This window comes from Equus przewalskii, chromosome 9 (genome assembly GCF_037783145.1).
Source record: "Equus przewalskii isolate Varuska chromosome 9, EquPr2, whole genome shotgun sequence".
NCBI lineage: Eukaryota > Metazoa > Chordata > Mammalia > Perissodactyla > Equidae > Equus > Equus przewalskii.
In genome coordinates this window covers 81,617,830-81,645,284 of record NC_091839.1, presented here as the reverse complement: position 1 = coordinate 81,645,284, position 27,455 = coordinate 81,617,830, and the positions used below count along the sequence as shown (strand labels likewise).

General features: G+C 49.0%; 1 protein-coding gene across 47 annotated transcripts in view; it reads left to right on the top strand.

Moving 5' to 3' along the window:
• Window positions 1-27,455, top strand: part of MAP7 (microtubule associated protein 7) — a 149,702-nt gene that overhangs the window by 2,762 nt on the left and 119,485 nt on the right. For 4 of the 47 annotated variants that reach the window (XM_070559406.1, XM_070559412.1, XM_070559408.1 and 1 more), the window contains exons 1-2: window positions 17,980-18,120; window positions 18,478-18,623. The exons of 14 other annotated variants lie outside the window; for them this stretch is intronic. In XM_070559406.1, the coding sequence (XP_070415507.1) occupies window positions 18,491-18,623 (133 nt within the window). In that variant the 5' untranslated portion in view covers window positions 17,980-18,120; window positions 18,478-18,490. Of the gene's footprint in view, window positions 1-17,339; window positions 18,624-27,455 lie in introns of those variants that run through there. 29 more of the 47 variants (XM_070559427.1, XM_070559438.1, XM_070559435.1 and 26 more) reach the window with 21 other exon arrangements.

The following is a 27,455-nucleotide window of genomic DNA, read 5'->3' as shown; positions in this document are numbered from 1 at the left end:
TCAGGTCCTAAAGCTCGTACTGCTTCATTCAGGTGACTGGACGACATCCCATTGTCTTGTGGCTAGTCGTACCTTTACATCTTGCGAAGTAGGAGAGACGTATTATTAGACCAGGCAGTTGTGCTCAGAAGCATGCCTTTATCTGATATCACTAGTTATGCATGTGTGTGAAACACTAATTTACATTGGCGTGTTCTCTAAAAAGATTCCAACATCTTTGCCTCCTGATGTGTGAAAAATAATCATTCGAAAGGAGTTATTTTTTTAACTCAAATCTCATTATATTAATGTAAGAATTGAAAATATTGAGGCTCAGAATAATTTGATCAAGAAATGTGTACCTTTCATATGTTAAGCGTTTTGGTGGCTGGAAGGTTGATGACGGGATCCCTGGATTTAGCAGGGACAATAAAACCCACAAACCAATCATTGCCAGGCATGAGGAGTTTGGTGAAGAAAGAGTTACTGCTCACTGTGGTTGTTCATCAGGGAGGACATACTAGGTAAAGTAATTAATTTAAACTTTAAAAAATAAGTAAATGATATGTAATGTTGGATGGAGGAAAGAGAGAAAAAAATTAAGGTGCTAAAAGTAAAGCTGCAGATACGGAAAAGAGCCAAATTTTAGTCATGTTGACTCGTGTGAGCGTTGACGTGAAAAAGTCCTAGATCAACTAGGAATGATGATACGTTGGGGCCAGATTGTGGAATGATTGAAGGTCAAGCTAAGAGGTTGGCACATTATTCTGTGGACAGTGGGGAACTGTTGATGATTCTTGAGAATAACGTATCTTGACTAAAGCGTGATGAGTTAGCTAACTCTGGGTGCATGAATCTTGAAAGCTTGCTTGCAGGCTCTAGCAGAAGAGCTCAGTTGTGCCTTTAACGAATGCCCAGCCCCTCCATCCAGGAAGTCATTCTCTCCAGTTGCTTGTTGCTGCTTTGGGAAGGGTAAATGGGGGTGGTAAGAGTGCATGAGGAGCATCCGCACAGCTGGACAGATAGCCACAGCTCTGGAGATCAGTGAAAACTGGAGATCTACCCAGCTGGTCCTCAATTTGAAGTAAGAGTGTAGGCTAGAAGATGGATTTAAGGAAGAGTCCAGTAACATACAGACAAGCTTCCAGTTTCCTGCAGAAAACTAGCCAGGCATTGGAAATGGGAAGAGAATGATTAATTCAGGATTCTACAGAGGCGTGTGTGCAGGTAAACAGTGGCATGGAAGATTATACTCCAGGTTCGAGTTTGGCTCATTGGCGTATGAGTGGCACGAAATATTCATGAGGAGGACCTGGTTTTGGTGGGAGAAATAGAAAAATCTGTTTTAAACGTGGCGATTGGAGGTACAAGAGTGACATGGGAGTGAAGGAGAACAATAGAGGTTAGGACTCTGGGATTTGTTCCCTAAGGGAATAAAGACGGAAGCCATGAGAGCAGAGCCTAGAAAGGGAAACTGAAAAGGGGTGAGACATGTCGCGAGCACAGGAGGAGGAAGAGCTGGCAGAAAAGCTGGAAAGATAGGAAAAGCCAGGCTGAGCAGTGCGGCACCCGCCGCAGGAGACAGACAGAGCAGTCAAGGATTCAGAGACCGAAGAGGGAAAGGGCCATGGGTGTGGTTCCAGGTTGTCGCTGGCGATCCCCAGAAGAGGATTTCGCAGTTGGTGCGAGAGCGTGGGAGGCACCAGACTGTGCGTGAGTGATGGGCGAGCGACTGCAAGGCAGAGACGGCCAGTTTAGAAGGCCCTCCGCAGTTTGCTCGTGAAAGGAAAACTTTCAAATCCGTGAATAGGCGGAGGGATTTTCCTCTCTTTTTAAAATTTACTGTTTAATTTTCATACAAAAAATTTCATGTGTTTTTGGGTGTACAATTCATTGAGTTTTGTCAAATGTATAGTCATGTAACTACTGCTGTCAGTATGGTCCATAAGAGTTCTCTCAGCCCAGAGAATTCGCTCGGGCTGCCGCTGTTGGTCAGGCTCTCCTCCTACCTTCATCCCTGGCAGCCACTGAGCTGTTGGCCATCCTTCTAGTTTCGCCTTTTCAGAATGTCATGAAAGTGGAATCATACAGTGTAACCTTTTGAATCTGAATTTTTTCACTAAGCATAATGCATTTGAGATTCAAACGTGTTGTTGTGTGTGTCAATAGTCATTTGAGTATTTGCCATTGTGAGGAAGTACCACAGATTGTTAACCCATCCACCCATTGAGGAACATTGGGAAATTTCCAGGTTTGGGCAGTTATGAATAATGCTACTGTAAATACAGATTTTTCTCATTTATCTAAGGGAAGCACCTAGGAGTGGGATTGCTGACTCATGCATGTTTGTAAGAAACTGGCAAACTCTTTTCCAGAGTGGCTGTATGATTTTGCATTCCTACAAGCAATGTTTGAGTTCTGGCTGCTCCACATCCTTGCCAACACTTGATGTTGTTAGGTTTTGTTTTGAATTTTTAGCCATTCCACCAAGTTCTTTGAGTAAAGCTATGTAAAAGTAGCACCCTTGAATTAGGAAAACCTGTGAAGGGAGTGTTGCTCCCGGAACCCAGGTGTAAGGGGGTTTTTATTTGGCTCTAAGGTCATCAGCTGCTTTGTTCTTTTTTCCATGGTATTTATTTCCTGTGGAGCCTGCATTCTGAAGCTGATTATGGACCGAAGCGCCATAGTACGGCACAGCCCACGTCAACCCAAATTCTTGTCCCTGTTACGTCTGCCTTCTAATCCCTTGAGATGCGACTTTCCAGAATTTGGAAAGATGTTTTTTCAGTTAGAAAGCTAGAAATATTGGTCATATAGCTTGTGTTATGGTCTTGATTGTTAATTCCTGTTGGCACAATTTGTATTGTCAAGCCGAATACTCAGCATCGGTTCTCGGGTCCTGAAGACGCTTACAGTGCTCTGTGAGTCTGGACGCCTGATCACCGCGCTGGGCTGAGCTGCTGTGTGCTCAATCTATGTAGGGTTCAGGCTTATTCTTTGCTGCGAAGTCCAGTTTTACAGTTTCTCCAGCTCTTCAGTGGGTTAGTGCTTTCTGCCTCTTTAATATTTCAGCTCTTGAGATACTCAGAATTGTACTTGTTCACAAATTTAAATGGCATTGGATGGTTTTTCTGTGTTCATTGAATACTGTTCTCCTTAGTATCTTTACCAGTTGAGGAAGAATCGGTAAGATTCTCTTTCTTTAGTTGCCACTTTGAATTTTGAGTTGAAGTGTAATATGTTTCTGGCAGCAAGAACTCATGCATTTGGTAGTTCCTCGTCCTTGAAGCTCCTTCAGAAATAGTTGTCAAGGAACAAATTTTGGGAAAATTCCGAGAATTGACACCGCTGACCGGATAACGCAGGTGAACAGAGGGTCACACAACAAGCAGAAAGGAAGCTGAGCGGCATGCCCGTGGTGACGTGACTGCACTGTGCAGGGGTTGTTAGTAAAGTGGGATATACTTAAAGTTTAGAGTGCTGAGATTTGGGGTATCTTAAGATTTCTTCTGTGACTTTTAAAAAATTCTATGAAAGCTGCCTTTTTGGAGTTGGCTTCCTGGTATAGAGAACCGTCCTTTCCAATGGCATAGCTAGAAGAGCCCTTTCTTCTAGTGTCCGCACTCCCCAGTGCAAGGCCTGTTTGGGTGGCAGTAACGTGCATAATAATTGGCTGTAGCAGAAACACTGGGCTGCTTCTCAAGACTGTAATCCAGGCTTCCGGTTCTCAGGAGCTCCTGGCCTGACTCTGATGGGCAGATGCACCGGACAGGACCTGGTGGCCTGCTTCCTGCATTCCGGCTGGATTGGTTTCTGTTCATGGCAGTGCTCCAAATTAGTACAGCGACACCCTCACCACTGCCCCGGTGGGTTCATCCAAACACGGTTCGCTCCTTGGGCAGAAGGTCATGTTGTTGGAACGACTGCTGAGCCCCTGTGCTGGAGCATCGTTGGCTCTCAGTCTCGGCAGTGTGTTCACATCACCTGGGACCTTTGACATGTCCCTCAAGCCCAGCCACACCCCAGGCAATTAGCTGAGACTCTCTCCGGGTGGGAGCCAGGTGGCTGTGTTTTTATACGCCCTGGGTGGCTCCAGCGTGCAGTCGAGGCCGAGAACTGCTGGCTTAGATCCGTTTCCTAGTTAGTGCTCCTGCATTTGGCGGCCTTAGTGGGTTTAGTTAGAGGGTGTCAGGTGTTATCTCCTGGAAACCACTCGGAACATCGTAAAGCTACTGCCCTCACTCTGGTGAGTTTACGCACTTACTTTGCCCAGTGATGTCCTGAAGGGAGTAGAGGTGGATGTGGATCTTAGTGCACTTGACCGGCCAGATATCTGCGCCCCGATTCAGGCGTTGACGCACTTTACGCATGAATGGTGCCGGAGCCAGCGTGCTTTCTGTCTGCCTCGCTCACTGCCACCCTGCCTTCCTCTCCCTCCTTGCCCTCAAGATGAGGAAAGGTCAATTTCGGGTAAATAATAAAGCTTTTCGTAGAAAATTATATATTTTTCCCAGAGATTTTCCTGATGACTGGGAGCTCTCCTCACCAGGTCCCTGCTCCCTGTGTTTCTTCCGTCTAAAGGTCCTTGGCACAGCAGGACCCCCTCCCGATGCTGGAGCCTCGTATGACACTAACACTTTGGGCTAATCTTTCTCCCCCAGCGCCCACCCCCTTCTTTCTCCTCCCAGGTATTACTCGTCCATGGGCTCAGTCTGGTGGCCTCTGCTCCTTCCCTCTGCGTTTTTTCTCTGCGTGTTAATTGCGTTTATGGCTTTGAACATCACCTCAGAGTAGTCTCCTTGGCTCTGCGTGCCCAGCTCCTCGAGGCACTCTGAGCTGCGTTGGTGCCTGTGAGGTTTGGTGGTGCCATCAGTTGTGATATGATGCTTTGTCACTGGGGCTTACCTTTGGCACACCTGATCTCCTATTTTCTTTTCTCCTCCCCGCAGTTGGCATCCGCAAAGCCGTAAAATCCAGGACCCAAGTGAATGGGCAGGAGGCAATATTGAGTGGGCCTGGTCCCTCAGGAAGAGAAAGATCTTTGACTTTTTTCCCTCAAGATTATATTGAAACTAAGCATGTGCGAAGCCATACGGTCTTGGGCTCAAAATCAACTCCCCGATTCTTGAGGGATAATGCTGACCTATTACTTTGTGCCGGGACTCTGGGGTCTGGCTGCCTGGGTCCCATTCCCAGCTCTGCCACTCTACTTGAGGGGTCATGGGCAGGTCATCTGACCATCCTCTTCCTCGGTTTCTTCCTTTTTAACACAGGGATGGTGGTAACCCCTTCAGAGGGGTGTCGTGGGGACTCGTGACTTTGTGCACTGGGTGGTGGTCGTCGTCGTGGTTCCGGGTCGCTGAGGATTGGCACTGCATCATTGTGAGAACAGAGACTTAGCCTGAAACGCTAACTTTCTCCCTCCAGCATGTCTTTATTTATAATTGTGGAGGATCTGTAATGAGGGACTCAGAAGGTAATGCGGCCTCAGACCTGATCGCAGCTGTGCCACGGCAGGGCCGTGGCTGGGCGCGGGGGTAGGAAGCCGTCCAGTGGTGTGGGGCGGTGCTCTTCACCTGTCAGCCCACGGAGGTCGCTGCCCACCGCCCAGGAGAGCTGAGGTTGTGTTGTCATTGCTCTGGACGCCCGTGCCAGCCCGTCTTGCCTGACTTTTCTTTCATCCAAATTTTGAGTTCTTTGCTAAAATATTATTGCTATGGAATTATTACACTTTACTCAATCATTAAGGTGGACTTCCCTTCCCTTGAAACCACAGAGATGGACTTCCCAGACCTATTTTGACTTTCAGCAAGTCACTGTCACTTCGGTGAATATGTTTCTCTATGAGGAAAATGGAGGAAGCGTGTGCACTTCCAGTGCCTTCATGAGAAGCAGGCAGTTTGAGTTTCTTCAAAGTACAGACGTGAAATAGAAAATATCAGTAAGCCATCTTTCTTATTTGTTAGTCACACATTTTAGAAGAGAGTTTCTTAAATTGCAGAGGCTCCTTTACAAGGCCCAGCCTGGATTTGTGGTGTGTGTGTGAGGAGAGAGAAACAGAGACATTTCTCTCCAGCAAAATAATATCTTGTTCAACTTGGAATTTAGATTTTTATATCTTTTAAAAAATTTAATAACTTAGTAAATCTTAAAATATGTCACTGCCTCAGATGGGTCGTGGGTTAGGATGTTCTGAGTAATGTCCTCAGATTGTCTTGATGGTAGACACTGTGGTACTTGATTAAATAAGTATGCCTTAAGCCACTCTTAAAATATTAAAGTTTATATCATTCTTCAGTAAAAAGTAATTATTAAAGGGGCCTGCCCAGTGGTACAGCAGTTAAGTTCGCACCTTCCACTTCAGCGGCCCTGGGTTCGCCGGTTGGGATCCCAGGTGTGGACATGGCACCACTTGTCAAGCTATGCTGTGGTAGGTGTCCCACATATAAAGTAGAGGAAGATGGGCACGGATGTTAGCTCAGGGCCAGGCTTCCTCAGCAAAAAGAGGAGGATTGGCAGCAGTTAGCTCAGGGCTAATCTTCCTCAAAAAAATAAAAATAATTATTAAAAACAAGATGGTATTATATACTAACACGCTTAACACAGGAATAAGCCAGAATTTCTTTGCGACAGTGGCTCCCCGTCTTCTCCCATCCCTGTGTGCATGCGGAGCTATCCCTCTGCTTTGTAGGGGCCTGCGTCGGTCCCAGGCAGAGTCTCAGGAGCTAGAGTAGAAATAGAAGTGGCTCTACCATAGAAAGAAAGCATTAAAATAAGCAGAGAAACGGGGCATGGAGCTAGTTTAGTCTAGGAGACCCATGGGAGGGCCACTGCATTTGAACAGAAAACTCCCGTCGTTTTATAATCCAGTGGAGCCTCACGGGAGAGTGCTGGCTTGACGTTTCAGGTTCTGGCCCCGGTGGTCCGGCTGGTCAGCTTTGAGATTGTCCTTCCATTCATTTACGGCTGGATCAGCCCACCTTTGCCTGCCTCTCGCCACAGAGAGCGTGGAGGAAAAGTGGTCCCCATCTTAAGCCAGCTTGTGCAGCACGGGCTCAGCCGTGTCCGAGGTTAGAGCCACACGTCACTGTGAGGCTTGGGGGACTCCTGAAGGCACCCACGATCGATGCAAGTCCTCAGGAAGGTTTGGGAAGGCGGAGGAGTGTGGGGTGTCAGAAAGGGGAGCAGAGGGCTGTTCTGCGTCTGGCGCCTGTCTGGAAGGAGGCCTCGGCGGGCGGAGGGCAGACGCCTGTGAACGGGGTTCAGAGCCGGGTGTGAACCGTACAGTGACGTTTTGCTTCTCAGAGCGCATTGCTGATTTCTTTTAGAGATGCAGCTGTCTGGGAACAGTTCATGGAACAATTTGAAATGTTGCAATTATTTTTAAAGCAAACAGCTTTTGGTTATATAAACCTCGCTCTTTTTGTTTGTAAACAGAGGACAAGAACGAGATCTTTTCTGGTGAGCTGCATCAGGCCTGGCTCTGGCTCTGAAGGGACATGGGTGCTTCTTGTTCTGGGGGCGTGGGGCCCCATTTCTTCCTCCGTGCCTGTGTGGAAAGGAGCCCAGACGGTACTACCTGCAGCAAAAACGTGGGGGGGAGCAGAGATGTTCACTATGATTCTTATCCCTTCACGGCAATGTTGCACGTGTCCAGAACAACCCTGCCTCCCTTTTTTTTAAAAAACACATCAAGGATTTTAGTACCTTTGCCATATTATGATAAAAGGCAAAATGGTCCATTTGTGGTGTTTTAGGAAGTTTGCCGAAAGGCTCCTTTGTCATTATAATCCTTCCTCTGTTGCCAGTCTAAAATTCACAGGAGTTTAAGGCAAGGGCTGAAAATGTGGCTGTGAGAGGGGAAGGGGTTCTAGATACGAGGTTCAGGGTGCCCTAAGTGTGCCTATCAACCTGTTCATCCTTCTGAGATGTTACTTCTTTCTGTAGAGTCCCCTAAAATCTCGATGGCCCTAGTCAGGCAAGACTAAAAGGTGGCGTATTTATCAAAAAACGTAGTGGGTTGCTAGTAGTATCTGCTTCTTGGAAATTAATGCTTCATGTCTTTTTTTTTAAGCACTCATTTCTGCATTGGGAATCGGTTTTGCTTAGCAGGTGCAAATTGTAAAAGCTTCTGGGCTTCCTGCTTAATCCTGAATCTGTCTGTCTTTTCTGTATGGTGTAGCTGAAGGCTCTTGCTGTTCTGGGTTGTGGCTGACAGTTACATGGGTGTGCTGTCTTTTCAGTGTGCGCCTTAACTGAATGGAAGTGACCAAACCTCGGCCTTGCCCAGCATGTCGTATAATTTGGCGTTTCTGTTCGGCACGTCCTTCCTCTGGGTTGGTTTCAGAACTGTGCGGGCTGTGGAAACTCTGTGAGGTTTGAGACCTCAGACCTTCACACATGCTTTATCTTCTCATGAGAAGCAGGTCTTATTCTACCACCACCTGCATCCGCATATCTACATTTTAGTTTCTTCTAATCGAGACAGTGGAGTTACTTCATGACAACAGGGAGGTTTTCTGTTAATCTTCAAGTCTCTGCTTTCTAAACCATCTAATGTTGAGACAACCAAACGGCTTAGCTCTTAGGGTGGTGTAAAGGTTTCATTTGATGATACTTCCAGGCTGACCTGTGTTGGGTTCTCAGTGAGAGATCACTGCTGAAAATAAAGGGGGATTTAGTAGGTCTGCTCTGATATGTCCTGACTGCAGTTTATGAATGTTATTTTAATAGAGCGTTGCAGCGTTGGGAAATGATTTGAGTAAATGGCATCCAGCCTGCCCAGTGAAGATTGTGATCACTGACACGGGGGCCTCTGACTTTTGAGTGGCACGCTTTCATTTGCAGCATGTTGATTGCAGCGTGGAGTGGTGTGTCTACATCTCTGTGGGGTCACTGGCAGGGGTGGTTAATTTTATGTGTCAGCCTGGCTGGGCTGCGGTGCCAGTTGCTTGGTCACGCACTGGGCCAGATATGGCTGAGAAGGTATTCTGCATCTGTGATTAACCTCTGTGGTCAGCTGACTTTGGGTGCAGGCCGTCACCCTGATAGTGCAGCGGCCTGATCCAGTCTGTTAGAGGCCTTAGGAGCAAAGGCTGAGGTTTCCCAGAGAAGAAGGAATTTTGCCTCAAGGCTGTAACATAGGGGTCCTGCCTGAGTTTCCAGCCTGCTGGCCGGCCCTACAGATTTTGGACTGGCCAGCCTCCACAATCACAGTAGCCGTTATCCCTTAAAATAAGCCACTTTATATATGTGTATAATTTATATGTTATAGTTTTCTCCAGAAACTCAAAACCAAAAATACTGTTGGTTCTGATTCTCTGGAGAACCCTGACTGATTCATTGAAAATCAAGGGTTTTCCCCCCAGAATTATACAAAACGCTGTAATTGCTTTTTAAGAGATAAAATTCTAAATTAATTTAACCTGATTTTTAAGGTGAAAACAGAGGCTATTAAACCTTCTTAAACTGGAAAAAATCTTAATTGAAGTCAGTTTTAATTTCAAGGACTTTTAGGAGAAAGAATTGGGAGGAGCCGCCAAGTAGCGGAGGACGGGATTGGGGAAAGTCTCCGTCTGAAACACGGGGTTCTGACCTGCCTGTTCTTCCCGCCCTGAAGCCTTAGGGCTCCCCTTCTCCTTAAGACGCCCGTGAAGTCGTGAACTGAGCTGCTCTGCTCCGCTTACTGTCCTTTCCCCTTCCTCTCTCAGGTCACATCGCCACAGTGACGCGTCCCAGTAAACTGTCACTGAGGGCAGACCGGGTATCTTGTTGTCTTTCTCCTCGTCCCTGGGGTTTTTCACGTGGTGGTTGTCATCACAGTGCAGGTAGGAGAGCGAGCGAGGGAAGCCGGCCAGCAGCAGGTGCGGAAATCTTCGTGTGGTCCTCCTCTAGCCAGAACCTGACTGAAGCTTCCCTTGTTTCCGTTATTTAGCTCTAAGTCTAAACCTCTGGGGGGCATCCGTCGAATGAGAAAGGCAACACAGCTGCCCAGCCGAGCTGCCGTGTCAGAGGGCCGTGTCGTGAGGCTGTGTGAGCGCAGAGCACGGCGTCAGCGGGAAGGGCTGTGTGAATCCCTCTGCTCTTCCCCTCGGCCTGACTCCTCCCCTGGGGTGTGACTTGAGTTTCTGTTTTTGTCAGGTCATGGAAGTGCAGGATGAGAAGAGATGCTAGGGAGCTAAAAATGACAGCTGTGCACGGTGCGTTGATGCAGCACACCTCCCCCATCAGTGTCTGTGCACGGCTGTCGTCAGCCACCAAAGGCACAGCTCACTGCATTCTGGTGACTTCCAATCAGCAATCCTAGGTGTCCATTCCAGAACTACACCAGCAGTAGAAACCCTTTCATACGTTAACCTTCGTTCAGTTGTTGTATTCCTCCGGAGTCTTCTCTTCTCCAGAGAAAGTGTCCCTTCCGTCAAATGACCCTCCTGTTATGGCCCAGGATCTTTGTGAGAAGTCCGGGTTGCTCTCATCTGAAGGTGGTGTAATTTATCATCCACTTGAAATATCTAGCTCAGACCCTGTGGTCTGAGGACCAGAAAGGCTTGTCCCCTCGCCCAGCACGCCAGCCATCTGCAGATGCACCCATGGTGCTGTTAGGACAGCTGCCTCGCCACGCGGCGTTGTGCTGAGCTTGCTGTCCGCGACTGTCCCTCCTGAGTCTGCCGAGGCTCAGGCAGGTCTTGGTTTTGTACCTAGTAGTTGCATGTTTTTAATAGAAGAGGTTTCATATTTATCACTACTAAATTAATCTTTTTAGCTGAAGCCCGTTCTTTTGATCGGTTGAGATCATTTTGGACCTGCTTCCAGCCATCTCTCAGAGTTGTTTTACCTACAGATATAAAGCCATGTTCTTGTCTAAACCTTTCATAAAAACATTACCCACAGGGCTGCCCTACGGGCATAGTGATTAAGTTCACACATTGCACTTCAGTGGCCTGGGGTTCATGGGTTCAGATACTGGGTGCGGACCTATGCACTGCTCAGGCATGCTGTGGCGGCGTCCCACATAAAATAGAGGAAGATTGGCACAGATGTTAGCTGAGGGCCAGTCTTGCCCGTGCAAAAACAAAAACACATTATCCACCTTTCCTTCCCATGGCTCCCTTCTCCAACTTTCACCTGGACTATTGCAGGAACTGATGTGCATGCTCACCCCCCTGAAATGAGTCCCCCACACTGCCCTGGGGTGCCTGTTAGAAAGATAAACAGGAGTGCTTCTCGTATTCCTGTCCACCTTCTATCCCCACGGCTACCACTTGAGAGCTCTTTTCTCCACCTGGACAGTGTAGTTATGTAGCTGGTTTTTCCTTCTCAAGTCTCCCTCCTTCTCCCTTCCACCCCATCCTCCACCAGCTGCCAGACTGACCTGTCTCACCACACACCTGGTCGTCAGCGCCCTTCAGCGGCTCTCCTTGCCTGTGTCTGGGAGAACATGAGGGTTTGGCTGCCACCTGCCCTCTCGGGCTGTCCCCCACAGCGCTCCATTGTGCGTCCTTGACGTGCTCTTACCACTCTGACAGCAAGACAAGGACCAGTTTTTCAGTTTTCTCATCTTTCTAATGGTGTGGCTCACAAATAAATCTAAACACGTAAGTACTCACAGACCAACGATGAATTAGGTAACTTTTAGAAACACAGTCCTGGACATCTGCCTGCTTCTTCTGTTGAACCCAGCAATTGATTTCTCTGCCTCCTTTTTAATCTGCAAAATCGGATTTCTAACCTAAGAAGAGTGTCACCATTAGAGGAGAGGACCTTCAGTGCACATTTTCACTTTTGTCAAGGAATTCAAAGTTCATATAGTGCACATTAAGAGAGTATTATCAGTGAGAATAGTGAACAGGAGGGCCTGTAGGCCTTCTGTCCTGTTACTGGGTTAAAGTTTAATGTGGCGTTTTATAATATTTGAAACTTGGCGAGTGAGAGCTGATATGTAGGAAGGGGTTTTAAAGAAAGCCGAGTGTCCACACCTCACGTCAGGTAAACAAACGCCCAGGGTTTAGAATTTGTTTATGGTGGAGCCAACGTGGGGAAGTGGACTGTTTCGGCACTGAGAAGCGTTCCCCATGCAGCAGAAACTTCTGGAACATTCTGGAAGGCATGGCAGGGCCCCCGTGCTTCGAGGTGATGGCACATCACTACTGACTGTGTTTACTGTCTTTCCTGTATGTTTGTAACAAAGGGAGTGAAATAAAGATCACAGCAAACCTGCCTTTTTACTTTCCTTTCAAAGGATCAGTCTGTGCCGTGTTTCTTGTCCGACAGCCTGTTGGAAGCTCTGTACAAGCTGCAGGTGGCAGAATGCTGTGCCTCTGTTGCCACAGACACCATCAGTAAGTGGCATCATCTGGGAAACTGAGGGACCCCTTTAACTCCAGGAATGGGGACGGCAGAGAACCAGCTGGGGCCCCTTGTTTCCCAGGGGTTGTTTGAGTCCACGTCAGCCTGGGCTGGCTTTGTCATTTTCAAACCATATGCGGGGTTTTTTAAGCTGCACTAAAATGTGGATTTCTAAAACTCCTGCCAGAAGTAAACTGCAGCTTACCTCAGGGAGATGCATTACATATTTAAAAGATTACTGAAGTCCAGTAGTTTTGAAGACTTAATCTTCTCTAATGTAGAAATGTAGAAAAGCACTTTGGTGCTTGTGGGCCCCCTGAAAGGTAACTAACTTCTGTGGATCCAGAGCTCGTAATTTACCAGTGACGGCCGCTCAGTCCAGCAGTGATCATTCCTGTTTTCAACTGCGGTCCTTGAATCGTGCAAACCAGGCTCTTCCCCATTCGGGTAATTTTCTGTGAGGCTCACTGGGCTTTCGGAGTGGAGAACCTGTGGAGTCTTCCTACTGGGTAAACGCATTTCTCTTTGCAAGAGGACATTCTTGGTTCACCCCTGGGTGCACTGTTTTCCAGTTTTATGGTCACAGAATAAAAGCATAGGAAGCGTAAGTGTGAACAGAAGCCTGGAGGGGGTGTGTATGTGTGTGTGCACCTCCACGCGTGCCGCCTGTTATATAACTTGTGATGGCTACGCGCAAGTCAGGTGCTGGCATCCCTGAGACCAGCAAGGTTGACTGTCCTGTTCACCCGCCTCACAGCTTGGCGCTGGGCCGGAATGGCCAGGCAGCAGGAGAGAAGGGCAAACAGACGTACGTTTGCTGTGTACTCAGAGGGGGGACAGCAGCTGCTCCAGGGCCTGTTGGCCAGTCTTGTCCCTAGTGGATGAGTGTCACCATTGTCACCTGTGATCGCGACTACATCTTAGGATAATGCTGCAAACGTTTGTCCTCTGTGTGAAGGCAGTCTGGTTGTACAGGCTACCCTTGGGCACTAGGCAGTGTCACTCTCTCACGTTTGTACACAGTCTCCATTAACACGTTACTGACCATTAACACATCATTTACTATTTTAACAGTTTAAACAAAACAGTTGCAAAACCTAACTGACTCTTAGAAGTCTGCATACCCCACTTCCGGGGGGACTGGATTAAGAGTCTGCGTCTGCAGGTGACACGAGAGGACAGCTGTGTCACGTGGAATTGACAACCCTTACTGGTGCCGGGGAACAGTGCAGGTGTTCAGGGGGATTCTGGTTACTTTGGGGGATATGTACATTTAAGGTCTCGCCATCCCCTTTCCATATTTGCTTTCCTTTTGGGTCAGAGTGTAAAAGGGAGAAGGCTGTGGCCCCAGGCCCCCCACAGCGTTCAAGCCACGGTATTCCTGGAATTAAATAATAGAATTAACCCCTATATCCATTAAAGATTGGATTTGAGCATTTAGGAAACCAATTCAAATGTATTTATAGGTCTTAAATGAGATGAGAGATGTGTACTTCATGGGGGAAAAGAGTCCTTCATTGTAATGGTGTGGTCTCGGCTGTTTGCCTTCCCATGAGTGGTCGCAGCTGTGATGGGGGCGCGCTCGCCGTGCTGGAGTCAGGATTTGCACGGCAGCTGTGACAGGGGTGCGCTCACCATGCTGGAGTCAGGATTTGCACGGCAGCTGTGACAGGGGTGCGCTCGCCGTGCTGGAGTCAGGATTTGCACAGCAGCTGTGACAGGGGTGCGCTCACCATGCTGGAGTCAGGATTTGCACGGCAGCTGTGACAGGGGCGCACTCACCATGCTGGAGTCAGGATTTGCATGGCAGCTCTGACAGGGGCGCGCTCACCATGCTGGAGTCAGGATTTGCATGGCAGCAGGACAAAAGCATCTTGGCTCCAGAGCAGATGGCCCTGGGTTTAATCCTGACTCAGTGACCTAACCAGCTGGATGACTAACCTTTCCGAGCCTCAGTTTCCCGATCTGTCAGGTGATAACGCCTCTCTCCGGGCTGCTCTAGCTAACAGACCTTAACCTGACCCCACACTGCTCATGGCTGTGTGACAAGGGAGGCTTTTGCCCTCTGGTTAGGCTTTCATTTCCCCTAGTAAATGGTTTTTAGCATAACTTGAATTCTTTAAAAAAAAAAAAAAGACTTTTTGGTGCTTTCCACATTTTGATACAAATCACAGTTCTCTGTCAGAGCCCTCAGGCTAGAGCGTGAAGGATCCCGTCTTGGTCAGGTGAGGGATGTTGCACTGAAGTTAACACAGGAGAAGCCTTTGGTCTGCTGGGCGTGGTGGAGGTGGGCTCAGTTTCAGCCCTCTGCTCTGGAGGGGCTGTTTGTGATCTCTCTCCCCTTATCCATGACCCCAGGCGAGGCCTGAAACCACAGATAGTACCGAGCCCTGTATATACTGTGTTTTTCCTGTACATACAGACCTGTGATAAAGTATAATTTATAAACTAGGCACAGTAAGAGAGTGACAACAATAACTGATGATAAAATAAAACAATGTGACGGTCACTGTAGTAAAAGTGACTGTGGATCTTAGCAGCCTCAGCATAGGACTTTTTTTCTTTGCGTATTAAGTTGGGAACTTTCACCTTTTCACTTAAAGGGAGCACTTCCTGGCTTCTCTTTGGCATAGCTGAAGTGCCAGTTGCGCTTTCGGGCCATTATTAAGGAAAATAAGGGTTGCTTGAACACAAGCAGTGTGATAAGCGACAGTCAATCTGATAACCGAGAGACGGCTACTAAGTGACTGACAGGTGGGTGGTGTGTACAGCGTGGAGACCCTGGACACAGGGATGGTTCACGTCCTGGGTGGGATGGAGCAGACAGCACAAGATTTCATAGGCTACTCAGAACAGTGCAATTTAAAGCTTATGAATTATTTCCAGAATTTTCCATGTAATATTTTTGGACTATACCTGACCACAGGAAACTGAAACCATGGAAAGCAAAACCACGGATAAGGGGGAACCACTGTGCCTCCCTTCTGCCGGGGCCCTGGAGGGCGAGCGCAGGCCTCAGAGGGTGGCCGAAGGCCTCAGGAGGGTGCCTCCCTGAGATTCGTAAACTCCTCTGGACAGGTTCATTCGGTCGCTTTGCTGCTGTTTCTCCCACGAAATGTTTGAGCTGTGCTTGACAGCAGTGGGGTGTCCAACTTCTGCAGAAGCCGTTTGAATTCAGCCCTCACTTTTCGTTTTTAAAGCCACTCTTAGGAAGATGTTTCATTGTCCTCCTAGTACACCGCATAAAACATTGTCATCTCACTTTTTATTTGGAGGGTGGAGGGAAAGATCCCTTTTCTTTAGCTTTACCCCTTTCAGTAATTGCTTTATTAAATTCAGCAGAGACAATCAGACGCTGTTGTCTTTATTTGAGTGAGGCACATTTCTAAATGAAACTTGTCACTTGCTTGAGACGTAAATGTTCATTTTCTCTGCCAGAACGTAGTTTCAGCTATACTTGTCGTGTGTATGCTTTGCTGTTGTAAGTACTCACCTGATGCTCTGGAAGTGGAAGAAAGAAACTAAAGTGCATTTGAAAATATTTTCATTTCACAAATACACGTGTATGGTACTGGCCTAAATTTATTGATCATTTAATCATTGATTAAAGAAAAATAAATAGGCAATAACAAGTCATCTATAATTCAGTAAAAACTGTGTACCAGTTACAGAAAATTATGGAAGTACGTTAGCCAGTTTGTATCTGCTGTTTGTTTCTTGAGTAACAAGGTCTTGAATATTCAGGACCCAGGTCCTCCCCTTCCTTCCGTTCCGCATGGCACCATCTCTCTGGGGGTTGGAGAGAGGGGCTAGGATCCTAAACCGTGCAGGCCAGGTGTGTGTCATGGAGAAGCACATTTTCATTGCAGACCTGCCTCCAACTGGCGTTTGACCTGGGCGAGGAATCCAGTGATGGCCTCTGCTTCCTCGTGTGTGACGATGCTGGTTCAGGTGCCTTCTCAGACCCGTTGAGCTCTTAAACTCCATTCTCTCTTATTCCAAATGCCTCTTACACAGATTAACACGATTTTAAGTCAATTTCATGTCCAGAATTTCCTGCATCTCTCCAAGTCACAGATCTGAACAAGTGTTAACTTAATTAAATCCTGCTGCTTTTGAGGGAGAGCTTTCTGAAGATTGATTTGTTTTTTCAGCTTGGATTTGCTAACCATTTAGTACATGACCAGCACTGGGCTGGGCTGCGTGAGTAGATAAAAAATAGAAGTACCCTTTGATGGAGCTGATAGTCGAACTGTAACCACCTTGAAAATAAGAAGCAAAAATGGACTGGTTACAACCAGTGTGTTATAAAATAATAAAGGCATCCGGTGTTCATTAAGAACTTCTCACTGCCAGGACTGCACTCGTTTCATCCTCGCCCCAGTCCTCTGAGGGACGTGGCGTCGGGCCCCCGGCTCTACCCCAGTCCTCTGGGGGACGTGGCGTCGCGCCCCCGGCTCTACCCCAGTCCTCTGGGGGACGTGGCGTCGCGCCCCCGGCTCTACCCCAGTCCTCTGGGGGACGTGGCGTCGCGCCCCCGGCTCTACCCCAGTCCTCTGGGGGACGTGGCGTCGCGCCCCCGGCTCTACCTCAGTCCTCTGGGGGACGTGGCGTTGTGCCCCCGGTTTTACCGCAATCACTGAGGTAGCACGAGTAGTTGGGCGACGCGTCTGCGGTCACTATTCCATGGACGGGTTTCGAGGGGACGCTGACTTGCCTCCTGGTCCCTGGGGTCCCTCCTGGAGGTTCCAGTGTTGAGAAGGGGCAGGGCAGTGGTCTGGGGGGAGGGTTGCTTTGGACTTTCTAAGCAGACTTGATTTTAATTACAAGGCGAAAACATCGAATTATTTTCTTAATGTGACAGTTGATATTTTTTATAAATTTAGTTTTTTCACACAGCGTAAATTTTAGGCAGCCTGGAAACAGAAAGTCTTAAAGTGAGAAAGCTTATTTCAGGAGAAAACAGTAATCACATGATTGTATGCTCTGGAGCAAACAGTCCAAAAAAGAACTGAAATTGGGTCAGGCGTTGGGAATCGCTCAGCCTGCGGGCAGAGACTTGCGCGGGACGGGGGAGTCTGCTGGATGTAATCGGGGCCGTCTTTTCCCTTTGGAGGATTATGGTGTCTCGTTTGTGTCCTTTCCGCTTGACTTGCAGAAGGGGCGTTCCAAATTGTTGTCCCTGTGGGAACAGGCACGTTTCTCCCCCTGCCTGTCTCCACTGGGGGTCTCAGGGATATGGCCAGGCTGGTCCTCGTGATGCGTGTGGCCAAACCTGTGTTTACACAGACCCTGGGATTGTGAGAATGTCTGGAAGGCTGGGATGTGATACTGAGCGCCAAGGGGGCCATGGCCTGCCACCATGCCTGCCTTCATCCAGGGACTCGCGAACGTCGTTACGCTAGAAAACCTGGCCCCAAGAAGCCTGCTTCTTCCTCTGAGTCCCTTTCTCCACGCTGCTGCCTGTGCAAGCGCAGCTGCCTCTCTCCTCCCATCCAGCCACTCCTGCCGCCCAGAGGAAGAGGGAGCTGCCCACCCTCAGGCTGGAACCCTCTGCTGGTGAGTTCCCGGGACCAGCATCCCGCAGCCTGCCTGCGCTGCTCCGCCCGCCAGAGATGGAGCCGCTCCCGGCCCTCCTTGCTTAGGATATGTCAGGGTTGTCAGGGCAACTGTGAACGGCAGCCTGTCGTGTTCTCCTCCCTGTGCCGGGTGCGGACCGCTTTACTGTGCAGGAGCAAGAAGAAGGCTGGGAAAGGTGCCACAGCAGGAGGGGGACGCTGCGTCTGACTGAGCAGGGTAGGCAGTGGAGGGAGGCGTCCGACCCTGCCTGCCTTTAAGAGAGCTTTTCTGGAAGGAGAGTGAGCGTGTGTGTGTGTGTACGCGTGTGCATGCATGTGTGTGCGTGTGCTCAAGCCAGTGCGCGTGCCTGCAGGACGTCAGCGTGAGGGGGCTGGTGGGGGCCGCTGTAGGTGAGGGGAACTGCAGGGCCTCAGTTGCCAAGTGGCTGGTGGCATCTGTCGGCTGTTTGCACACTGTTTCCCCGTGGGGGATCCATTACGAGTGCTCAGATGAACCGGCAGCTTAGGGACTAGCAGCTTCCTGGGAGCTGCAATTACATAAGCACAGAGTTTTAACATAAGAATAATTAAAAAGCAAGTACGGCGGTATGCCTGGACCAGCTACTGCTCTCCGACAAGAGAGGCTGAAGAAGACCAACGCAAGGGCAGTTCCGCTTGGTTTGTTCACCATTAATGAGGAAGATGAACAGCAAAAGAATGGGAATTCCAGAAGGCTGAAAGGTACGCGCTCGCTCTACCCTTTGGTCGGATCTGGAGCCAGCCCATTTCCCACATGCCCGTAGCACGTCTTACAAACTGTGCTGGTGGTGCATGCTGTGTGGATGCACCTCTCCAGTGTGCTGGGGGTGTTCACACGCTCCGTGGAACCGTGTGTGCATGACATGGGGACCAGATTTGGCAGATTAGGGAGGCTTCAGATCAGCTGCCTTTTTGACCCAAGTTGCTCTCTTGCCCTGGAGAGCTTTAATTTTCACAAGCTCACTTGACAGTTACTGGTGACTATATCCTCATCAGGAGGAGGAAATGTGAGTTATCGGGGCTTAAACAAACATCTCGCACCTTCCTCAGGTGTATCAGGTGATTTCTGTTTAAGGAGGCGTTTCTCCTTGAGAGGGAAGAGTTAGATAAGCTAAGAGGGCAGCCTTCCCCTGGGCAGAGGGTCAGGATGTGACTTCCGTTTCTATTCTGAAATGCTGAGGGCAGAAGAGGAGGAAAACAGACACTGAGGGCCACGGAATGGGCCCAGTGAAGGAGCAGGGAGGGACCCAGGCTTTCCAGCTTCTGATGGGAACTCTGCTCCTGAACGCCCGTATAGGGGTTGAAGCGTGAGGGGCTCAGAAAGGGAGGGCTTCTTGAGCTGTCCTTTGCCGTGATGAAACGCCGCGGTAGCTCGCAGCCTCCTGCACCGTGGGCTGCATCGCCTAGCCATCCGTCCCACAGCCACCCTCGCAGGGCTGTGAGGCTCAGTCAGGCGGCCACGCCAGGTGTCTCTGAAGAAGGACGCTGAGGCTTGCATTTTAGGTTTTACAGGACCCTAATTCTTGCAGCCCCTTCCCAAAAGTATATAAGCTGTTCTTCTCTTAAGCTGATATCTTCTTGGTTTTGTTGTTTCTGATGTGCTGATTAAATTTTAGCTTGCGTTCAAGTTGTTCGGTCACTGAGGTATCAGATTTTCCCGAGTGTGGCACAGCAGTAGCAGGGCAAAGTGGCAAGCAGAATGAGTGCTTAAATAGAATCCAGCATCTGAAGATACTGGTTTTCTTTTTCCTTGTTCTCAAGTCAATCTTAGTTTGCTTATATTAAATATCATTGAAACTGTCTAGTTTAAATCCAAAAGTATGTTTTTACTTCATTTTTAAAGGATCGTATACAGGGAAGTTCTAGTAAGTAGAATCTTGTGGTTGTAGTTGATTTTTATTTACTATTGGATGTAGCTTCTGAGGACCGAATAATCTCAGAAGCCGAATGATGCCGTGAATGGAAGATGACCCGGGTGAGCCCTTTGTGTGCCCGTGAATTAGAGGGTGGATCCAGAGTGTGCTCTTGCTGAAAACTCAGTACTTTCCACTGTTAGTAGCAAATCATGTGGCCTCCTGCGAATTGGTTCCTGTGAAAATTAATGTGGACTTGTTGAGTTGTGGCCACTGTGTTTTTGGAAACATTGTTCTTGACTTGTGGCACTTTTTTCCTGGCTGTCCTAGAACAGTAGTTTAGGACAGCCATCCGTTTCATTCTTGGTAATTTTCTTCGATTCCTCTTCCTTTCTCTGTTTTTTTTCTGTTGCCTTTAGTATTTTATTTGAAAGAAAGAGAGGTGGGAGAAGTAGATGCTTCTAAAAATCTATTTGTTTTTGGCAATTTATGCAACTCTTGCATAACAGAGACTTAAATCAAAGAATTTCTGATCCCCCTGCCATTTTTCTTTTCTGCCTCCCTCACCCCAAGAGAGAAAAAGAAGAAGAAAAAGACTCGGGGGGAAATCCTGTGCTGACAAGGATGTCCAGACTTTCCCCACATGTCTCTGATCTATGGACACGGTCAATAAAAGAAGATAAACAGCCTCGGGTACCTCTCATGATTCTTGATGAGTAAGACTATTGGCTTTGATTCTGAATTTCTTATCAGGTCTATCTGAGCAATAGGAATGTTCACTTTCCAGTCTAACTCTGTTCTCTAGAACAGTGATGGGGATATTCTGTGTGTGCCTGTCCAGTACAATAGCTACTAGCTGCATGTGGCTGGGAATACTTAAAATACGCCTACTACAACTGAGAAACTGATTTTTAAATTTTGGTTAATTTAAATAGCCACATGTGGCTAGTGGCTACCTTATTGGACAAATCTGTAGAGCTACGAATTTGCTCCTCTCTGCTTTGTCCATCCTTCTTGCTTCCTGGCACCAGGTCTGGTCCTGAAATGGATGTGGGTATTAGGAAGGGCGTCATGGAGCTCACGGCCCCTTACCTGCGAGGGAGCATGATGATCTGCATCTATGGACAGTTGCGTTTTTTCTTTTCCACTTAAATGCTATTGCCTGTTCTGGATATTATTCTTGCCAGTCACTAGTATATGGTATACACAGTCATTTGCATCTTTTAATAGACTCCTGTTTTCTGAATTATTATTTCTAAAGCATCAAAACAAGATGGCATGCAGGTTCTCTTTTATGTGTGACTATTAAGCAGTCAGAAACTCTCTCTTTTCTGTCCACTCTGTGGCCTAATCAGCCAACCATGTCCGAACCTGGTCCTCATGCTGAGTATCTGTTCTCTCGTTACCAGCAGTAAAGAAGCTGCTGTCCAGATGCTTCTGTACAGGTGACCCGGGCTCGGGCCGAGCACTGTCTTTCTAGGGGTTCTGCCGTTGGGTAACCATCACGATGAGCTCAGTGTCGGTTACCACCTGACTCCCAGTGGTGGCTTCAGAGTTACCTGGTGGGGTGAGACAGTCCTTTGGTTAGCTGGTAGATTAGATCAGTTCCTGAAGGAGAGATTGCATTCCTCTTGATTACTGGGAGAGTAAACGTTCTACATCCTCGCTGTTACTGACGTCTGACGTTCAGGTAGGAACCGGGGGTCAGCTGGGCTTACACTGTTGCTCTTATACCTGGGAGTGCCAGCCGCAGTGTGACGCTGCCCTCAGGACCGGCTCGGGAGGGATTGTTTGCTGCTGCAGAGACTCAGGGCCCTTGGAGGAGCTTCACGGTGAACCTGCCTGTGATGGATTTTGCTGAGCACGGTGTGACTGTTAAGGTAATACTACGTTTCCTCCCTAAACCAGATTTGTTAAATGCTCGTCCCGTGCACATTGTTCTGCTGGGGCGTTGTGGGAGTGATGCGGAGATCATTGACATGGTTTCTGCTCTCGGAAATGTTAACTGTCGGGTGGAGGAAACAATAAACTGAGACTGGGAAGGGCTGATGGCCTAATGAAATGGTCTGTGCACACGTCTGTGGCCTGCTCAGGTCTGCAAGCTTCTTGAGGGCCAGGACTAGTCTTTATAAGTACTTTGCAGAGCACGTACAACGGCATTCCGTGGAGGTAGACTTCACGTTCAAAAGTCGTTTTCACAGGCTCTGAGGTCCTGTAGGAAATCTAAGAAACATGATGGCGTTAGAATTGTCGTTCCGAGGCACCTGCGTGGAAAGAGCGAATACTGTGTTTGCAGGTGTCTGACGTACATTGTCCTGCTCTCCACCACTGTGTTCGTCCAGTGGTATCCGAGAGGCTGCTCTGTTTCCCTGTAGTTTTCCATCAGATTCACCAGTTTCTTTGGTGCAAAAATGAAACTGTATGTTTACAAGGTGATGTCAATTGACTCCTCTGTTAATATCTAGGTTAACGCCTTCCGCGCCTTTTCGTAGCTAATTGCAGGTTAGATTCTGTAGGAAGACGGTTTCTCCTTGAAGTCAGGACGCAGCAGTTCTGAGAAACTGCGCTGCCCGTCTTGTGAGAATGTGTGTTACGGAGCCTGCACTGACTGCTCTGCTTTCGGCTTATCCTCTGTGAAGGTAGAATTTCTGCCTGTGGAGGTTTCCAAAGGAAATACAATCTGCCATTTGCCGTTCATGTTCCTGCTGGGTGGCTGAGGGTCTCGCGCCGCCATGACCTCTGCGCGTCCTGTCCCCCTCATCAAGGAGTGTGGCGTCAAGAGTCTGAACACAGCTCCAGCAGCATCTCACACGTTTCCTCGTTTTTCCTCTTGTTTTGTGACACTTGGACCACGTTGCCTGTTCCCAGTGTCCCTATTTGAGCCATTTCTGGACTAGACACAAGGTCTTGGCAGTAGAATTTTACAGCTAGAGAGGCAAAAGTCTAGTTTAGAAGAACAGTCATATCAAAGATCCTTATCACAAGGAGGAAGTCTTAAAGTCAAGTTGATGGGCGTGACTTTTATTTGCTAAAGAGACCCTAAATATAATGTTTTATTCAAAGCACGTGTGTCCAAATATAAGACTAGGGGATGTGAGGAGCAAGGATCCCAGCATCTGAGGCACGGCTTGTCCCCATTGGGCTCTCTGTCAGCATCTGAGTGAGTGAGTAGAACTGTCCCCAGGCGTTCTGTGTCGCAGATTAAGAGTGACCCCTGTGTCACTGCACACAAGGGGAACGTGATTCAACCTGTACATACCCAAATGTTTTGTATAGTGAGGTATGATAGATAATGGAATTTGCTTGCTGTATGAACCTGAAAGGCTTAGAAGTTGTGTGCATGTTTGAAGAGCTGTAATTGATGGGGCTAAAATAGCTGAGTGCTCCCACCGTGGGACCGAACACATTAAGTGCTTGCCGAGTATCTCCCGGCTGACAGACCTCAGGCGTTGTGGATCGGAAAGTGACTCGAGTATCCGGTTCCGCTCACATCAGTGCCTCGCCAGCAACAACTTCAAATCTGACTCGTTGTCACCAGAAATTTTCCAGGTGACTTCCAGGCTCCTGGCCCATGGTTTTCATTTAGCAGAAAGTGGTGGCTTCAAAGCAACAAAGGTGATTTACTGAGGGAGTCCATCGTAATTCTCAGATTCCAGGCACTTAGAAAGAGCCCACCTTGTGCTGGACCCTCCACGCATTGGGCTTTTGTTCTGGATTGGCAACTTCAGAGGGCAAGTCTCACCCCCTGGAACCCAAGAGCCGGATGCCAAGGCCCCACGTGTACCACAGATGGACACAGGCGTTGTGTTTGAAACACTTACAGAACACCTTGAATATTTTTGCTGATGGTAAAATGCGAGTTCTGTTTTTTAGGTGCTCTGTCCAGCGATGGTTTGTTAGGGAGAGGACTGTAATAGATTCTGTCCAGATTCCAGAGAATTTACCCTCCGGCTTCAGTGAGGAGTGTGAAGGGAGAATGGAGCTTGGGAGTGTAGACCGAGGAAAATGTTCTTCACGGTTTTGATCTTGAATATAATGGTTCTCAGGGCTGGAGTCATCCTTAAGTTAAAGACAAGGCCTAATAAAATAATAGCAAGATATTAAAATAACAGGACTGCGTGGAACCTAAAACCATCGTTGGGAACAACAGTGTGGAGGCGGGAGCCACCTCTGCACCCCTTGTAGGATAACATTCAAAGTCAGGACCCGAGAGGAGTATTTGTCAAGGAGTGGCTTGGAGTGGGGCTGGAGGGTTGAAATCTGTCTGCCCCTTTAAAAACTTCCCCAAATGATATAGCACAAAATCTAAGTAAAAATGGGACGTCAAGAGCAGCTCCCCTCGCATGGCACATTGCCCCTGAGCCCTGGATGGAGCTGCGGAAACTCGGGACCTGCCACCGCCGGGGGTGCCGGTGTGCATGGCGGGAGACGCTTAACCAGCCTGACCCACAGTGAGTGGCCACGGTCCAGGTTCGCCAGGCTTATCAGAGACTCAGACTCAGTTTGGGCTGAGAGACGGTGATGTGACAGAAAGCTCGCAGTCAGTGCTGTTCCGCCTTTCCAGGCCTCGGGTTCTGAGCTGTGAGACGAGGGACTGGAACCGAGCTCACGGCGGTGGTGAGGATGAGAGATAACACAGCAGGTGCAGCGCACTCTCTGGGAAAGAAGTGGGCTCATTAAATGAGTTATGAAAATGGTGGTTTGTAACCAGACATCCCACACCGTCTTTTTTTGTAAAGCTTGGCCCTGAGCTAACATCTCCCCAGAGACCCCAGTACGTGGTTGCACATCCTCGTTGTCGGTCCTTCTGCTTCTGCCATGTGAGACGCCGCCTCAGCATGGCTTGACGAGCAGTGTCCGTGCCCAGGATCCCAACCAGCGAACCCTGGGCTGCCGAAGCGGAGCGCACAAGCTCTTCCTGCGTCTCCCCCAGCACCTTGGCCAGCCTCTTTGTTACACATGTGCTCCCTCGTCCAGCCTTGTGGCTCAGCTTGCTTGTGAACGAGTTTGCAGAGCTGCCTCTCTTCTGGGGCCTTGTCGTCCCCTTCCTCACCATAGGCCTGTTGACTGCATCCTTGTCCTGTGGATCAGACGTATTAGGTGTCAGGTGGATGACTCATCACAATACCCTGTAATTTTGTCATGTGAAGCGAAGGAGATAAATCACCATTATGTCAGGTCACCTCGCTTGGTTGTTATTTCCAACACGTTTAAGGGAGTGTACCTTTTGTCCCCGGGTTTAATGGGAAACTAGTCTGCCGTGGTCAGAGGGCAACAGCAGTGATCCTCACCACCTTGGTAACCAAGCAAAAGGAAGTTTTTTCCTTAAAATTTGCATTTTTTTTCCTCCTGGTGGGGGGGTGGGTGTGTGTGCCAGTTGCTTGGTGGAAACGTCCTGGGCTTGTGGGCAGGTTCCTACCAGTGACTCAGGTTATAGGTGCGCACGTGTGGGCTGCCAGCCCTACACGGGCCATTTTTCTTTTCTCATAGGCTTATTTCCAGGACCTGGACTTCCTGTCCTAAGTATGGCTGGTTTCGGTCTTTTATTTCTCTGTGGCGTCTTGTTCCTTCCACTAGTCGGTCAGAAGTAAGTTGGTGGACCTGTGGTGGGAGCGCCATGTTGGATGCTGCTGTTGCTAAACGGTGTGCTAGTGGAGCTCTGTACCTGGGCCGGAGCTCTTCCCTCCACCTGCTGTGTCCTTCGGCTTCTCCTCTTCCCTCCGCTTCGCTCTTCCTGGTCAACTCCTCCTCATCCTTCACTTTAAATGTCATTTCCTAAAGAAAATGTCATTGTTCCCACATCAGGCTAGGTCCCTTGTTCTAGGCTCTTGTGCTTTCTTCCTGCAGCTAAATTGTAGATGAAGTGTGTGTTGTGTAGGTGTTTGATGTCTGTCTCCCAGCTAGACTCGGAGGGCAGTGAGCGTGACTCCTTCATTCGGCTGTGGCCCCGGCTCCTTGTTCAGGGCCTCGGACGTAGTGGAGGCTCTCTAGATATTTGTTGTCTGACTGATGAGAGATGACACACTGGGTCCACTAGCCAGAAAAATGAAGGAGCAGAGCTGGGGGAGGTGGTCTGTCCAGGCCTTGGAACATTCCAGGGTCCAGGTCTTTGTTCTGAATCTGGCAAAGGGCCGCAGATGGCAGGCAGATGATCACCGTGCCTGGAGACACGTCAGTGACTTTTGTATTAAGGACCTTTGTGCAGAGGTGACCTGTTGTTAGTTTTCTGCTAGGACATTATGGCTGGAGAGTCTGCAGACTCTGCGATGACTGCCTTAGACCAAATTCCAGTGGACTGTTCCAGAAGCACCTTCTACCGTCATATTTCCTTGAACCGCCAGGGCTCACTAGAAAACATTCATTTTGGGGTTGTGGTATATATTCATTATGCCCATGTTTGAAGTCCTATAAGCATGTACCTCCCTTTTGAGCAGTCGAAATTCACTCTCATGACTATAAAGCATGAGTTGCAAGCCAGGGGAAATAGCAGGAGAAACGCGTCCTCACGACTTCGGCCCCCTGGGCGCTCTGATGCGGGGTCTCCCCCTCCCTCCTGCTCCCTGTGGGTCAGGAAGCATCTCAGAGCAGCTGGTCACCTCCCTCTGCTCCCCGCCCCCGTTCCAGCGCGTCTCATTAAGCCACCCTCAGAAATTCCGTTTTAGAACACCATCTCTGCACCAGACTTTTTTCCCACGGCCAGAAAAACAGGTTCTTTGTGGGTGGGCAGTTCCTGGTGCAGAGCTTCCAGTCAGCAGCCTGTAGACTTGCACAGTAGCAGCTGACATGTTTGGATTCTGACCTCAGCACCCTGGGTGTTCCTCGGGGCTGGCTTTGGGAACCACGTCGTCTTTTCACAAGTTTGTTACCTCTGATTTGTCTGTGACACCGCAGTAGGAATCCTCTTCCTAGTTCTTAATGCTGGTGGCCGTCATCCTGCAGCTGCCCGACCTGTCTGGCAGTTTAGAATACTATTACATTCACGTTCGCACGAATGACGACGGAACTCCCAGCTGGCCGCGAGGGTCCACATTCAGGCATCAGTCAACTTTACAACATCTTGTCACAACTCAGGTGACTTCAGAATCATCCTCACCCCCTGCTGCGAGTTGCAGTGACGTTGACGTCAACTCTGATGCTGCGTGGCCTTCGCTTCGACGCCTTTCGGCCAGCCAGCAGCGTGGGTCTGTGCTGGGGCTTGTTGCACTCCGCCTGCGGTGTCATGAACGCAGAAACTCCCCTGGGCGCCCACAGAGCTCCCATTCGGCAGACGCTGGTTGTGTGCCTGCCCGTGCTGGACAGCGTGCCAGCTCTTACAGATGCGTGAGCTCATCTTCCTGCCTGCACCGGGGCTCCACCCTCCGCACCCTTCATCCTCTGCAGAACCCTGAGCTCCTGAACCCTCTGTGTGCTCACAGTCATTGGTGCCTTCCAGCTCTCGTCCTGTTTTCATGCCTGGAACACGTGGGTAACCACTTCCACGGTGCACTTGATGATGCCTGGGCCTTCCCTGCAGGCTGAGTACCCCGCGGGCTGCCTCTTTCTTCTTTAGGGCTCCTGAGGGTCACGTGAGAGTGCGGAGGTCTGTTCCACTTTCTTGTGCTCTCGCCATCTGATGAGCCCTTAGTACTGCTGGCCGGCTGTCTCAGTCAAACCGCAGCACAGCTGGTACTCACCAGCTGGC